Source organism: Camelus ferus, chromosome 12, assembly GCF_009834535.1.
Source record: "Camelus ferus isolate YT-003-E chromosome 12, BCGSAC_Cfer_1.0, whole genome shotgun sequence".
Taxonomy (NCBI): domain Eukaryota; kingdom Metazoa; phylum Chordata; class Mammalia; order Artiodactyla; family Camelidae; genus Camelus; species Camelus ferus.
The window spans coordinates 49,973,847-49,991,123 of NC_045707.1; the positions used below are offsets into that span (position 1 = coordinate 49,973,847).

At 36.6% G+C, this 17,277-nt stretch overlaps 1 protein-coding gene across 4 annotated transcripts in view; it reads left to right on the forward strand.

Moving 5' to 3' along the window:
- ATP2B1 (ATPase plasma membrane Ca2+ transporting 1) overlaps nucleotides 1–5,195 on the forward strand; it is a 127,156-nt gene extending 121,961 nt beyond the window's left edge. For all 4 annotated transcript variants that reach the window (XM_032493643.1, XM_032493641.1, XM_032493645.1 and 1 more), the window contains one exon: nucleotides 1,923–5,195. In XM_032493643.1, coding sequence (XP_032349534.1) covers nucleotides 1,923–2,234 — 312 coding nt within the window. In that variant the 3' untranslated portion in view covers nucleotides 2,235–5,195. The remainder of the gene's footprint in view (nucleotides 1–1,922) is intronic.
- The last annotated feature ends 12,082 nt before the right edge of the window (nucleotides 5,196–17,277 follow it).

The window sequence follows — 17,277 nt, forward strand, 5'->3', positions numbered from 1 at the left end:
CACACTCACTGGCTTCTGCCCCTCCTAGAGCTTTACTAACTCCCACATCTCTCACTTAAACCCATACCTCTCTCCTGAGCTCTGGATGTTTTGCAGCTCCCCAATTTAACATGTTCCAAAAATTGACTTATTTTTCCCTTGATTCTTCACTCGTCTTCTCCACCCAGACTGGTCAAAACAAAACAGAAATCTTAACTGTTTCCCTAGGTCTGTTAGCAATACCAACAACCAAATCAAATAAGCAAAGACTTCAAGGTCATCTTGAGCTCTCATCACCCACCAGATTTGCTGACTGGTCCTCAAATTTGTGTTCAATCTGCCTACTGGCCACTGATGCCAGTGAACATAGGAGAGAAAGAACTGCTCTGAGATCTTACCTTCAGTTCCTTTGGGTAAATTCCCAGGAGTGGGAATCAAGCATAGTCAGACTCATAGAAGCAGAGAGTGAGAGTAGAATGGTGGTTACCAGGGTCTAGGGGAAGGGGGAGTTTGGCAGATGTTAGTCAAGGGGTACAAAGTTTCAGTTATGCAAGATGAATAGTTCTGGAGATCTAATGTGTCGCATGGTGACTACAGGTAACAGTACTGCACTGTACACTTCAGATTTACTAGAAGGGTGCAATCCCAAGTGTCCTCACCACACACACATGCCCAAATGATAGCTGTGTGAGGGAATGGATACGTTAGCTTGTTTTTCCATGATTATTTCATAATGTGGACAATATCAGATAGACTTGTATGCCTCAAATATATACAAGAAAAAGGCGGGCATAAACTTACCTTTTTAAAAAGCAAATTCAAATGTCCATATGAGGAGTTTATTGGGTTTTTTTCAGTATCATTGTCTTATGATTTTAGTGATTTTTTTTCTGAAATATCACTGTCAGTTCTTATAATGACATCTTCATTGCTAAACAGGATTCATTAAAATCAAAAGCAAGCACTATATTTGAATTGATACGTAGTAGATGCTCAATTATTTGGATTTTGTCTTTTTTGAAGTGCTTATGACACTGCATTAATGAGACCTAATGTCAGTGTGTGCTGTGGTTTATTTGAGTTAATTACCCGTTAACCTCTTTTCATCCATATGGCAGACTTCTAAGAAGGAAGCTGAATTGTGGGGCTACATGTTTAAGGGTGAAAATACTGGAAAACTGTGTCTTCTTGGGAAATTTTTCACAGAAGAATCCCAGAGGGTTTTTGTTTTATTTTAAATCTGTTCTTTCCATTGAACTATAGTATATAAATTTATTTAAGTTTTAATATTGTCGAGAAAAACACTAACACTTTACAGAAAAATGGCATATACTCAAATATTTATAGCTGTTTAATGGCATTTTATAGAAATTTATTTGGGTTTTGTCTTTATTTTTATTTTTTAATGAAGGGCATAGTGGGGTAGATGTGAGTTCATTGTGGCATTCAGCGTATATTTGCTTGGCTTTTTCATACTCAGTGACACCCTAATTCCTAGCATGATTAATAGTAACCCTCTGTGCTTGACTTTATTTAATTTATTTGAGTTGTTTTCAAAAATTATGTTTTTTCTTTCATTTAAAAAAATCAGCTAAAGCTTGTGTATGGTTAATTTTATGTTTGTTTTCTGTTTGATTTTGTTTTCTTAGGGGAAAAAAATCCTATAAAATGGCTATTAAATTCTTAGCCAGTGACAATGAGATTTTCATAGTATTACTTTGAATTCTATACCTCTTAATTCTTAGAGTATGTGGTTTTGTTGTTCTGTAGTGTCCTACTAAAATATTCATTTTTTTTTACAGTGTATTGCAAGTTCCACTGCATTACATGCAAATATGATTCACTCATACCTAGCTGTTTGTGGATTCAGACTCATAAATGAACCATTTTTAAATTAAGCTAACAACCTACTGATATCTTTCTGTGTTTTCTGATATTTACAGATTCGAGTGGTGAATGCATTTCGTAGTTCTTTATATGAAGGGTTAGAAAAACCGGAATCAAGAAGTTCAATTCACAACTTTATGACACATCCTGAGTTTAGGATAGAAGATTCAGAGCCTCATATCCCCCTTATTGATGACACTGATGCTGAAGATGATGCTCCTACAAAACGAAACTCCAGTCCTCCACCCTCTCCCAACAAAAATAACAATGCTGTTGACAGCGGGATTTACCTTACAATAGAAATGAACAAGTCTGCTACCTCTTCATCCCCAGGAAGCCCACTACATAGTTTGGAAACATCACTCTGATTGTAAGCTGAATGTTAACACACTAGCTGCATTGTAAAGAAACAAATTGAAACTGGGTCTTTTCACATATTGTGATGGACAAGATAGTATTCTTGTCTTTGGACTTCAACAGAAGACACACTTGTACGAATGTAGATTTATTTTTTTAAAAAAAAAAAGCAAAGCTTTCTGCCAGACTGAGGGTGCTTTTTGGGGGGTGGGAGAAATGAACTGACAGATAAACAGTAACTCAGCGTAAGTTGACCTGTGGATCATCAGTAGAACCTAAGAATGGTCCTGAACAGTGATTAGCGAAGCTTTAGTTGATCTCAATCCTTGAGGGGAGAGAGGGAGGAGTAAAGCTGGGCAAGCAAGCGAAGAGCCCTGGATCATTGAATTGATGCTTTAATTTCTGCTGTTGGCTGTTAATAATTTGGATTATTTATGTTTATAAATGATACAGATCTGTTTACAAGGTTTGTAGATACTTTTTTTGTTCCTGTTCATAGATGGGAAGCTTCCTTATAACTGATGCAGAGAAAAATTAGTCCTTCAAATACTGCTGTATTTTCAGGAAAAAAAAGGGGTGTTTCTATTGAAACTGTACTAAATTTTTGCCTACAACTTACCTTGTTAAATACTGTAGATAAATTGCTAATACTGATAGCCAAATAGATAACACTAATGCTTTGTTTAAAAAAACAACAAAAAAAAAAAACCACAAAACAAAACAAAAAAACATGAGCAGTGGTGTTCTAATGAAGTTATGGCATCTGTCCTAATTAGTTTCTTAAATACATTTACTACTTAATGGTTTTGAAACAACTGTTTAATTTTTAAAATTTTTGAAAACTTGCTAATAACCTTTGTTCAGAATTTAGTAGATTGTTTAATGCAGGACATCAACTACATAATGAAAGATGCTTGAAATGCTTTTGTTATTTCAGGCAAATCAAATTAAATCAAACTATCAAACTACAAGAGAACTTTAGTCCTTTTGTTTTTGTCTAAACATGTTAGCTCAGTGATGTCTTGGTGAACTGTGAGTGAACTGTATTGATTTTTCTAATAAATCTTTAGAAACCTTCATACAGCATGAGGGCTGTTGGCATTTTGAAAAAGGTTAATAAGTAGAAGCATACATGTTTTCCTTTTGTTTTTGAAACTTGTTTGTAAACATAAATAAATATGCCCTTTTATTAAATAAATACATGGCAATGTTTTTTTAAAAGCAAATTTCAGCTTCTTTACTCAGTTCTGCATATCTGGTGCATCAGTCCATTCTCCTTAACCACAATTGGAATAAGTTTCAAGATGGTAACAGCCCCATGAAGTACCCGCTTTAATTCCTTGGTGGTAATCTAATAGAACCAGATTAAAGAAATCATTGCAATTTTACCATTTGACATATTCTTCGTAGAGTTTAGTTTGCCTAAAGTAGTCTCACAGTTTAAAAAAAAAATAATGACCACCATTGTCTCTGATACGTTTGTTTTCATTCTTAAGTGGCCAAATAAATTAGGTAAAATGAGATTATATGAAAAGGTAGGAAAGGTCCTAAAAATACATATGTATATGTAGTAATTAACCATATGCTGGAATGCCCATCTCCAAGCCAGTTGGATTCATTAAATCTTTATTTCTCTTGTCTACCTTCTCCCCTTTTTATCCCTCTGTCTTTACCTTTTAGGAACTAGCATTGTGTTAGGGCCCAGATTTCACCAGATAAACAATCCTCAGGCTGACATAAAGTTTACGAGGACTACTACATCTGAGAGTGCTGACCCAGCAAAGAAACATTTAGTTGATGGTGCTTGATATTTTTGGTGGGTGGGGGAAAGTCTTTTTCTCTCCATCGGTCCTTTGCAGTAATCCTCTGCAAGTCTTAGAAAACATTGGCTCTGTCAGCATTTGTAATTGTACATTATTCATCAGGTATTTATAGCAAATCATACTGTAAAAAGAGGTAGCATGATATGCTGGAAAGCAAACGAGGCTGGGAGTCAAGACCTGGTTTCTCGTCTTGGTTTTGCCATTAACGTGCTGCATGACCTTGGGAAAATCATTTACCCTAAATGAGGGTGGTGGACTAGACTATCTTGAAGAACCCTGTCAACTCTAAAAATTTACTCTATCAACTGGAAAGCCTATAAGGCATAGGGAATAGAGAAAAGGGAAATGTTTTCAGTTTTTTGTTGTTTTTTTTTTGGTTATGCTTAAATATGAATGTAATTAACAAAAGATTTAGAAGTGCATGTGCTTTGGAGGATTTGTATTGAGCTTTTACAGTATTCATTTTTCAACTCAAGGCAATGGCTTTTTACACCAACTCTAATCCATAAACAGGTCTTCTGACATCCATGAAGTAGTAGCAGGACATGCTTAGTGTGTATTCTCTCTTTGAGACACTGTAATTTCTACCAGAAATTTCCAGAGCATTATGTAAGTAGAAAAAAAATGCAGACAAGCTGTTAAAGATCTTGGATCCCATTATATAGTATGTATAGCTGAAATCAGCATCTGTAATTCAATCACTTCTTCTCTTTTATCTTCTAACCAAGAAATTGTTTAATTTTGCATCCCAAATGTTTTTAATCTTTGTATATTTTTTAAAAATCCTTTTCTCCTCATCATTGCCTTTTCTGTGGTTGTAAATAGACTTAACTTGCACTTTGAAGATGAGTTATTCCTTGTCATCTTATAAATATATGATATGGTAATTTTCATAACAGATGTCAGTTTTGAACCAAGAAATGGTGATTTGTTTATAAGAAAAAAAAAAAACTGGCTTCATTTCTGTGAAACTGCTCTTTGAAAATTTCTTTCTACACGTGTCAGCCAACTGAGATACCGTGATGGTGTTGATTTCTTTCAGTGATGCTTACCATCTATTTTAGCCACCGAGCTTTTTATTATTTGTCTATTTGTAAAGTTAATTTGTCTTAACTCATTTAATAAATATACTGTTTATCTGTTTCTGAATGGGGACTGAACTTTTTGAATATTTAAATTGATCTGAGCATCGTATTTTGGAATTCCTTTTTTCTACTTGAAATTTTTAAAGTGTCATGTATGAAAATTCTGTGATGTACTTAGTGTTACGGTTGTGTTACAGTGAATCAGTGTTCTAATGTGCGTGATCTTGCTCCTAGGAGGAGAGTGGCTATGTTGTCCTTACTCTCCTGCCCACTGTCTTCAGTCTTTGCAGCACAATAGATAGTTCTGCAGTCCATGGGAGAGGAATGTTTTGGTTTTAGAAAAGATCAGTCTTTTCACATTAACTGTAAGAGTTTATTTTTTCATTAAATAATCCAAACTTGTCAATAGCAGTTATCTGAACTTTATGGTAACAAAATTAATCAAATTGCCCTTAGCTGGTTTTTATAATAAATTATGAACATAAATTAGCATGCTTTGTAGAAATACTGAGTAAACTTTAAGTGATTATGAATACCGTATTTTGGAATTAGTAAAAATTATTCAATTAATGAGTATATATGTAAGTACCATATTTATGACAGGAAAGATGTTTTCCATTTTATCAAATTAGATTTTGTATATGTTAAGTATTTAGGATTGAATTTTGAATTAAGTCCCTTTGTAAAATTAATTGAATAAGAAAGGGAAGTTTCTCTAAGTCTTGTTGACATTTTTCCTTCCCTGTGTCTATTGTCATGTTACAACTGCCTGCTTGCTTTCTGATGCCCAAACCCCATTTCACCTTTATCTTTTTAATTTAGTGTTACACTCATTTGTAAGCAAACAAACAAAAAAACTTTTGTTAATTATACCACCTAACTAAGAACAATCTTTGAAAGATCCTTGAAAAGTTATCTTCTTTTTTTTAGAATCAGCTTTATAAAAATACCATAAAGAACGTTTCATGCTGTGAGGGGAGTCATGGTTGTATTCTTGTACTTGTCTAATCCGTACATGTCAAAAAAGAGAGGATCCTTATAATGTAGTTTCCTTTCAACAGATGGTTACTTTTGTCCTTTAAACCCTCAACTGAGAATTTATATTTATACGCTTTTTGTCTTAAGAACCACTTCTTTAACATTTTCCCTATTTGTTAGAATAATACTTCACTTACAGGTGACTATACTAAATGTAGGCACGTTTTATCTGTGTTCTCTGAACTCGAAGTGTCATTATAGAACACTATAATATTAATGTTTCCAAAGTTAAGGAATTAAAGGACGAAATGTACATATGTGCTTAGACAGTATGTCTTTGGCATAACTTTATCCTAGCCAGCACCATATCCTAGGAAAACTAGTTTCCAGATCAGTATCTCACAAATCTGGGTGTGGGGGGTTCAGTGCAGTAAGTTCCCTAGGGTTCACTTAATTAAATCAGTTACAAGGACCACATAATTTCCAAATTACTTTTCAGATAATTAAATATAAACACCAATACTTTCCTTACCTGTTAAAAAGAATCTTGTCACAACATAAATTCATATATGTGGAGTACCTGATATATGCTAAGCACTTTAGGTGGATTTTTTAAACAATAACCATGTGTACTGCTGCTGCCATTTTACATGGGGAGAAACTGAGGCTCAGAGCGTTTAAGTGACTTTCTCTGGGGTCACATGGTGAGCTGCAGTTCACACTTCAGGCAGACCTTCTCAAGAGCACGAGCCGGCAGCCATTGGTTTCTACTGCGGTACTAGCATGTTGTTAACCTGAGTCAGGACCTGGTGCCTAAAAGCTTAATTTTTACGTGTTCCTTTGTTCTTTTCTGATAGCAAACGCTTCAGAGATGATCTTGAAGAACATTCATAACCTTCCTGGAGGATAACTCAAGAGACTGAGGCAAAGAATCACTGATTAAAGTGTATAATCGCTTTCCTTAAAGTCAGACCTCTAGCTGAAGAGTTAAAGATAAGTTCAGTAGAATGGTGTTTTTAATAGTATACTTTGGTGAAAGGTTTTCACTGTTTAGTACTTTTAAGATAGGTATGTGTATTCTACGTTTCATAGTATTAATTTAACAGGTCATTGGTTTATTTCCTAAACAGTTTATAATGAAAATAAAATTTATCATATTAATGAGATAATAAGCATTTTTTCTTGAAATTTGTGAAGCTGAGGAATAGGGTATTTTACATTTTTTGAAGAACTACTTTGTCCTCCAGCTGTATTTTCCTTGGTGAAAATTCATAATGCTTTAATATTTAGCCTAAAGGGAGTGACTATTGCACATTAGACTTCAACAATTTTTAAAATAAGAAAATTGCAGCCATTATTTCACTACTGTTTTGATACCATTTTGTATTAATGTTGTTTATAGTTTGTGAATAGTCCCAGTCTGTAAAAATGAGATGCTTGCTGATTTTTATAATCGTTAAGTAACATTTATCTTAATGAATCGTTAGGTAACATTTATCTTAATGAAGATAAACTATTTTAAGACTCTTCCTTTTATAAGGCTGCTTTTGAAATCATAAATATTTGGTCTAAGGCATACCTTAGTGGACAGAAAACAAATGCAAAACTATTAAAATGTGAGCTCAGGGAGACCTGTGTTATCTGAGGTTAGAAACTTCAATTTAGGATGCTTTTGCTATATCTAAGATTCTATATCTTTATAACCATAAGACTGTTCTTTCAGTTGGCTTTAAATCCTCCAAGAAGGGTCATCTGTAGTGTCTTAAATCTTTCACATTCTCACTGTTACAGATTTATGGTAGGAAGTAGGTCTCAATACCTGAAGTGTGGTGGGGGAGAGAGTGAATTGTAACAGTAAAGCCACACCAAGTTTTCTGAGTCTGGGACTCAACTTCTTAAGAACACTTAAGAACTTCAGAACAACTTCTTAAGAACTTCCTGGTGTCTGTCCCCTGTCCCCTGCTCTTCAAAATGGTCCAACTGCCAACTCCTTTCATTCACTTCATCTGCATCTGGTCTCCATTCATTCATTCTGCAGCTGTTGGTACCCGTCATGGGAAACTCATACCCTTCTAGACTCGGGAGAACTAAGCAAGACCTTTGGTTTCAAGGAGTTTATGTTGAAGTCAGTGGGAGAGACAGACCTGTGTCAGGTGGTGGGGACGATGTTATGTTACATGGTGTGGTCAGGGAAGCCATCTCAGATGAGGTGACATTTGAGCAGAGACCCGACGGAAGTGAATTCTTGGTTGTCTGGGAACTTTCCAAGGAGAGGTTCCAGTAGGTGGTGAGTTTGAGGAGCAGCAAGTGGTGCCTGAGTGGAGTGAACCCATGGGAGAGCGGCAGGAGACAGGCTGAGAGACGTGATGGGAGGCTCTGCCCCATCTTACAGGTAGAAGCCTTGGCAAGAACTTTGGCTCTCACGCTGAGTGAGATGGGAAGCCAGTGGAGGGTTCTGAGTGAGCAGCAACATAATGTGACCTTGAGAAGATCGTTAGCTGTTCGGCAGAGAGCGAGAGATGGGAAGTTAGGGAACTAGTTAGGAAGCAATTGCCTTTTTCAGATGCATTCCATTCCAGATTAGCTTTTTCTGCTGCTTTTGTAAGCCCAAAGCTTTCTTTTAGAAGCTTCGGGTTACTAAAAAGTCCTGTGGACCCCTTATTTCTTTTATGTGCTTTACCTCTATGCTTTATCCACATAACACAAGCCTGGCATCATTTTTACAGTCAACTCACAGCTAGATACTTTCCTTATTTGCTTGAGCCTGTATGCAGTTTCCCACATGAATCACTATACTACGTTTTCACTTGGTTATTCAGCAATGTGTTCTCAGATAGAAGGTGGTCATTTTTCAGCTGTTCAGTTGCTAATGTAGTAACTGCACCTTCTCCAAACTATTTTTTTTCTTACTCTTTACCTGCTAAGTTTATTCTTTATACTAAGCATGAGTGACTGCTGCTCTGTTGATTCCTTCCTCATCCCCCAGCCTTTTCTAGCCTACTAATTTTCCTGTTGGCTACCTCACTCCTGCTCTGTCACTGACTGAGAAGCAACATGGCTTTGCCTCCTTGGCATTTCAGTACCTTGGTGCCTAATCCTGAACGCCTTCAGCTTCCCCGTGTGCTCACAATCTTGCTGGTGACCCCTGCTCACACTCATCTCTTGGTTTTCCTCACTGATGCTCAAACCGACCTTTAATTTGTCCCTTACTCTTTGAAGGATCATTCCTCATTGTATTTATTCCAAACTTCTCATATTTTTCTCAGAGCAAGGATTCAGGGTGTGGTTTGTCTGACTCTAGAGCATACCTCTCACTGTCAACCAAACCTGTACTGTGTTCACGCATTTTAGCAGACATCTGCCTGACCTTGTATTTTTATTATGGGTTTTTGGTCCCAAAGAATGGGATTTTACATCTGTCTGTATTAAACTATTATGTTAGTCAACTCATATCACTTTGACTCCTAATTCTATCATCTAGTTTGTTCTTAATCCTCAGTTTAATGCTGCTCAAGACAGTGACTAGCTTTCCTTCTACTCCTTTATAGAAACCACTGTTTTACAACAAAACTGAAAGACGTAAACAAGACAGGCAGCAACGCTTTGCCTCACTCTTCAAAACCACCACCAGGTTGATGTTAATGCTCTTTTAATCCAGTCATTGAACCAATCAGGTCAGCTAATTCAATGTTCTGTCGCAAAGTAGGTGTCTTGTTGAAATGCTGTCAACTGTGTTTCCTGTTTTGCTACAAATATTTCTTGGTTTCAATAACTTCTGTCAGTTTCTTGATTTTCACTGTTATTCCCCTAGTCTACTCCTCCTTTATCTCAAGCCCACACACATAAGTTTTGACGGTTTTCTCCACATCCCTATCCTCTTTTCTCTCACATCATCAATCAACCTAACACATAATCCAAAATCTTCCTGAATCACCACTTTGCCCACATCATCCCTCCTCTCCTCAAAAAATAAGTAAATACCAAATTAAAAACAATAACAACACACGTTAAGTGGCTGTTTATTTGCTCCTTAACAACCCTTTGGCCTCACGTGGTTTTCACCCGCCCTCTCTCCACTGCTCTGCACACTCTTCCTGTTTCTGTCCCTCTGCTGTGGATTCCCCCTTGAAGGCTCTGTGTTCCTGGCCCCCTTTGTCCTTTATACCTCCTCAGAGTGCATGTACCACCGACCTCCCCTACCCTCCACAGGACAGACGAGGGAGAAAGACCGAAGGGTGCTTTGTTTGGAGGAAAATCACTCCTTCAGAAGAGGGTGCTGAGGTCCAAAGATCTCTGAGCTTTAAGGGAGAGGTAGTATGATGTCAGAAGAGGGTTTGCCTAGGAGTCAGACCCGGGGTCTGGTCCCAACCCTGCCTTGTGCCAACTTTTAATACCTTGAGCCCTCATGTTCCTCCACAGGATTGTGACTATTCCGATTCCTCCCCTGCCTTGGACGTTCCACTTTAACAATTGTAAAGGGCAGTGCAAGCTGGCACTGTTGACTCAGTAGCAACAGAAACAATCCTGTGAAGAGCTGTTCCTGCTTCTCCCCATAAATTTGGTTTAAATAGAAAATTGCAGAGTTGAAAATTGTCCTTAAATCCCAGCTGGTTTAGAAACACCCAAGGCTTTGTGAAGAGTACCCTGGAGAGCCATCTCACTAGAAATAATAGTGTTTGCTTCCGTTTCCTTTTCTTTTTTTCTCTGTGCTTTTAGTCAATATAAACATTTTCCCCTTTAAAAAGAAGCATCTTGCTTGCCTCTTGCACATCTAGGGGTGGAGCTCAGATGAGTGGGCTAGTGACCCATTCAATTTTTTTTTTTTTACTATGTTATCTCTTAACTGAACAGCTCTAATGGTTTGGAACCGTTAACCTAATTTTAATCACTTTTTTGATCCTGATCATATATTATCTGTATTTCCATTATGGATCATGGGATAAGTCCATATTTCCTAAATTTGGCAGTACATTGGAATCACCCGGGGAGCTTTAAAATGTACTGGTGCCAGGCTCCCACCCCGAGTCATTGCAGTGGAAGGTGTGGCCTGGGCTTTGGGATTTTTTAAAACTTCCCAGGTAATCATACTATGCAGCCAAAGCTTGAGAACTACTGGGTTAAACCGAGGGAACTACAATGCTGAAATGTAAAGAACATAAAAAGTAATAATTTTGTAAATTTGCCCTTCAGAAGGTTGTTCAGGACCAGAGGTTCTATATACTTGGACAAAATGCTTTTATAAAATTAGATTCTCTAGTACTTTAAAAATCAATGTTAAGAAGAGAAACTATAATGTATAGAGGATTATATTGAATTTAGTTTTTAATTTACTGTGATTAAAAATGAACCTCAAATATATTTAAAATTACATTTTTGTGGAAATGTGTTTTGTAAGAAGTTAAAATCTCTATCTCATTATTTGAAAAACAAATTATGACCAACTTTAAGCTAATTGGTTTTGATGAAAGCAAAATGAAAGGATTTCAAATAATCAGGTCATGAAAGTACTTGTTTTTCAAATTCTAGTCTGTTTACAGCTACAGTCTCAAAATTACACAATATGCCATTTAAAATTTTTTTCTAGCATATTATGCTTTCTTGCATAGTTGAAAGTAAAATATGTGTCACTTGACAGGAAAATGTAATTTTATGAATATTTAGTATTAGATTAAAATATTTATAGTACACTAGGAGTATACATCTTTAAAATAATTTTACATAAATCACCTTATACCTGAAAGAAATTACTAATTGACTTTTTTCTAAGAATAAAAAATTAGTCAGAAAAGGTTGGCTCCAACCATCCAGTTAGTTAATCCCTAAAAGATCCCATAACATTATCCAGCTGGTCGTCTGTTCCTATGCTTGAGTATTTCCAGCAATAGTTACAGTGCACACGCTAACATTTATTGAGCCCCTTTTCTGGGCCACTTGCTCTTCTATTCTACCTCAGTATGTCATTACAAGTCTATCACCCTTTTATAATAAAGAAACTTGCCCAAGGCCACACAGCTAGTTAACATCATTGGGATTGAATCCAGAACTGTTCAACAGCCAAACTCATAACCATTACAGCAAACTGTAAAGCCTCTTCAGCTTGGTCCAGTCACTCCAAGGGTGAGAATCAGGATCATAACAAACCAGTTCTTCATGGAGTTTTCAGATACCTGAAGGCAGCTTGCATGTCCCCAAAACAACATCCCTGTCCTTGCTTACCAGAGATACAGGTCAGACATTTCTTTGAGGACAGCATGTAATAAACTGACTGATGGATAGGCCATCAATAATTTTAAATGGATGAAGTAAGAGTTCTGAAGAAAAAAGGCTTCACTCCATGATTTTACTAGCAACTCAAATGTTTAATAACAAAAGGCTCATTTATGTATATTATAGCATATCTTCATGATAGAATAAGGAATCATTAAAAATGTAAAAAAGGAGTTTAAAAATTGTACATACTTTTTATAGCCTGCTTTTTTCATTCTGTATTATATTGTAAGAATTTCCATGTTAATACTTAAGACTCAGTTCCTTAAAAGAATGAGTTGTGTGACTTAGGACATGTTATTTGTTCTCTATGAGCCTTATTTCATACTATAAGTTGGGATAATAATATATCTCCCTATCTCTCAGGAGTTTTGTAATGATCAAAGGAGAGGAAATGTTAGGAAGTCCTAGCAAATAGCACAGCCTGTTTAAAAAAAAAAACAATTCAATAACTACTTTGTGATTGGATTGTGATAGTAAGAGCTTTCTTTAAAGGGGTATTATTAGCAAATTATTTAATACATGCTGATCCCAGTACAATGAGGAAGGCAAGGTTGATATGGTATTATAGACTGGTAGCCTGTGAGCCCTGTTTAATCCATTGATGTGTTTCGTTTGGCCAGAATAATAATGGCCCAAAGGTTTGTTTGTTTTTGTTTTTGTTTGTTTTAAATGTTTTTAATTGATTGCCTGCATTGACAATTAGATTTCACTAAAAACATCCAGATTGGTGACATCTAGCAACATTAGACCCTGATACCCATATGGTAACAATAGCTTGGTGCTTTATCTACCCTCTCTGGTTTGCCACAGTCTCCACCACTCCCTATGGCTCCACACCACTGTCTTTATCAGTATTGGTGACCATTTATTACTGTTTCTCTTACAGTAAAACTAAAAGGAAAGTGAAATATTTTTATTGCCATCAAGTGTGGAATAATACAAGATTGATAAAGATTCACTCTCAAGAAAAAAATTTTCTCATTCTGGTCTTTTTCACTCATATTCGTTACCTGCCTGGCCCCATGGGCATATGTGTGAAACCTGTAGCCTATCATAAAATCCTAGACGTGTAACAAACCAGCACTTTGGGCCAGATAATCAGATCTCTTCTTCATTGTATAGGTGGGTGAGTTCCCCTGAGAGATTGTGACTTGCCGAAGTTTCTAGTTAGAAACAAATCTGAGGCTGAACCACACATAGACTGTCTTATCTCTGTGTATTTATTAGGCTTTTAAAAGTTTTATTATTTTTGTCTTAATTTGTAAATAATGGAAATTAGTGTAAAGGAAATTCTCTTTAGAGTAAGCAAACCCTCCAAAACCTCTTCCGTCTACAAAACACATATGTAATTCATGGCTTTTTAAATGCATATTTTTAGCATTTTCTGATAATGTCAAGAAACGTTTTAGTTCACTAAACCTTAGTTTTGTTGCAATGCTCATAGCAAATTTAAAGAGACCATTTGAAAGGAATTGTATTTTGCATTAATGGTTTTCCCTTTTTTCAAGAATGGAGAACCTGGCTAGAACTTGTCCTTGAAGGCAATACAACCTTGAAGCATGTGTGTGGAGGTAGTCTTGGTGTAGGTTGTAGATTTGGTTTAGCATGCCAGGATGTGGAACTGGAAGACCCATGAATAATAACAGTTTGATGTATATCTATATAATTGCTTTTAACTATGAATTTCAAGCTTCTTCTCCAACACATTACTTAATAGAAATAACAAACAACTGAGTTAAATTATTTTATTTTTCTATTCTTTTTCTTCCCCTCTCCAGTTTCTGGAAAGGGAAATAGCTCAAAGTCTTGAAGTTGCAAAGCAGGTGACATGGGTAATTCACAACTGACTCTATACTGAGTAAGTGAGGCAATATTAGTATGTATAAAAATATAAAGCTCTTTTGAGATTTATCATGTGACTAATTGAGTTAAATTGAAGATAGAACAAAAGAAAAATAGCTGGTAGTTTTATTAAAAGAACAGTATTTTTTTAAGCTTTCTCTTTGGGAACATTATCTTCTATTGGATTTGAAACAGTTTTCTATAGGCGATTTGGAATTATATTTGTTATGAAACATTCCCAAATATAAATAGCTTTGCTTTTTATTTCAAATTACAAGAATAATCCATGCTCATTAAATAAGGAAGGTATCTAATGATAGGGAAAACTACCCTTAACCCCGTCACCCAGACTTTAAATATTGGCGTACGTATTTAGATGCTTTTGTTCTGTGAGTTAATAACACAACTCCTTTCTTCAGAACTGTCCACAGTTGGAGGACTACATATTTTAAAAAGAAGTTTGATGAATTTTATGAATAGCCTAATGAAATCCTAATTGCCAGGGATAATGTATATACCTAAAAGGAAAGGGATACCCACAAGGAAAAAAAATCTACATGAATGAAGGTTGAGGTCTGGCCTATTGATCAGAGTGACCAGGCCAACTGGGGGAGGAGAGCAGAAGCCTTGAGGCTGTCCCTGAGAAGGAAAGAAGTGAACAGAAGAAGAGCTGTGTGGTTAAAGGCCCGGGCAACTATGCAGTAAAGGCCATCTCCCAAGAGGACTGTAGGGTGAAAAAGCATTGTTACCAGTGGCCCAAGCCCCTCTTCTATGGAACCCTTATAAACTGAGGCAAGGATGTAAGCAGAGAAGCCATTTCTCCATCAGTTAGAGAAGGAGATGGAGTGGAGGTAGGCTTAGAAGAAGAAGTTCAAATGGAAATAGTCCCAAGTGGCGAGTGTGGAAGACCCAAGCCAATGACAGTGGGAGAGCAGGCCAGAGCAAGTCAGCATTTACAGTAATAAGCAGTCCTGTTACCCTAATCACTTGAAGTGATGCTTTAAATTCTGGTCAGAAATCTCACTGGGTGTCTGTCTATCCTGCGCAGGGACTGTCCTTGGCAGAAGGGGTATCAAAACAAAAGAGACACAATTCCCAGGATCTGAGACTGAGAGGGGAACAGTTATGATAATGTGATAAGTGCAGTAACAATGCCAAACAGCATATTCTGGAGGATTAACTCTCACAAGGCTGGAAATCCAGGGTTAAAGAATGTTTAGCAGAGAAATCCCCAGGGCAAGAAATTGAGAGATGGATGAAGTTCTGCCAGCCTAGAGAGACAGAGACAGTCCAGACAGAGAAAATAGCCCATACAAAGGAGCAGGGGAGACAGAGATGTTTTCACCATGATTTACAAGCTCATCAGGTAAGCAGTAGTTCGGAATCTACTACCCTTTAAGACTGATCGAATTACACATGTTTAAAATACAGTAAAATCTCTCTCTGAAACAGGCTAATGGAAAAGGCTTATCTTGATCAAATAGATTCTTGGAGATGTGGGATTATATTGCTTCTAAATATGTAGAGACATTCAGATGAGAGTAACTGTTGAATAATAAGAATTTTCCAAACTGACGATGAATGGCTTTATAAATGTGTGCTTCTTAACATGCTCTGTTCTAACATTTAAACCTTTTCCCTTACAATCTTGATTATGCTATGAATTTGCTAAACTCACCTTCTTTTGCTTCTGTGTAAAGCTATAAATCAAAATAAATCCTGAATTTGAATAATAAATATTTATTGTACTATTTTGTGCCCCCCACCCAATTTTTTGTTTTGTTACTAAAAAGACATTCTACTCTTTAGTGAATAGGTTTACTTAATAAATATTTCCTCATTTGGTTTGATTTGGTGACAGAATGGACAAGAAGGTTTAAAGATAAATATCTTTAAAGTTATACCTTCACTGCCAACTGTGCAACTTCATGTGAAGATCTAACATAATTAAAAAAAAATAAATTCTCTGTCTTATGCCAACATAACTAATTCCATGAAGTTTGAATCATCACAAAACTAAAACTGTTTCATAATTTCTTTTAGCCAGTCCTTTTAAGTATACAGTACATTTTACTGTGTACTCAGTTGTATGGAATGTGGACGCAGCATCTGATTTAATATTTTCTATTTGGGCTGTTTACTTTGTAGTCAAACTTTCTTCAAAAACATTTTCTTCTCCCCCCACATTTTCCGTCCGAGGCTGTCAGTTCCTATTTAGAAAGGTTAATTGAGATCTGGAGTCCCCAGGCCTCTGATACAGAAGCAGCTTTTGCTGGCCTTCAGAGTTTTCTTTGAATTTGTTGCCAGCTCTGATTCTACATGTAAATATTTGCCTGAGTGGGTTAAATTTTCTTTTTCCGCAAAGTTGGGGGGATTGAGGTTACCATAGTATAATTTATGATATCAGAAAACGAACCTTCATTTCTGCACACTTCTTTTGGCCGAATTCTTGGTTGTTGTCAAATGTGCAGATGTCTACATCACTGTTCTTCATTAAACTTTTAGCCTCCTTTGGAACCGCTGAGTCGACCAGGAGATAATGCAACACATTTGCAGGAGCCCAGGCTGTTTTAATTAACTCCCCTTAATGTCACAGAGGAGGGTATGTCGGGTGAACCCTTTGCCATGACCCTTAACTCTTAAAGTGAGCATCGTCTTGGGAAAGCCAGCGTGGAGCCACAGGCGTTGAAATGCTGACGTGTTTCTTTTTTACCTCTTCAAAAAGCAGAACCTGCTTTGGAATGTGGTGGAAATAACCCACCGCAGAAGAAATCATCTGTGAGCCGAAGAACTTGCTGCTAATGTTGGCTTTCTGCCACAGTGTCCTGACTGGGAAGGAAGACACCCTGTCTTTTTCCAGCACCTCACTTCCTGTTTCCAAACAGAGGCCACCCTCCCAAGTTAGACCAGAGGAAGGGAGCTGACAGAGCCGTCCCTGGGCTCCCTCATCTCTGCCTGCACTGCCTAATAGGAATCTAATGTGAGCCACACCGGTGATTTTAAATTTTCTAGTAGCCACATTAAAAAAAGTAACAAGAAACAGATGAAATTCATTT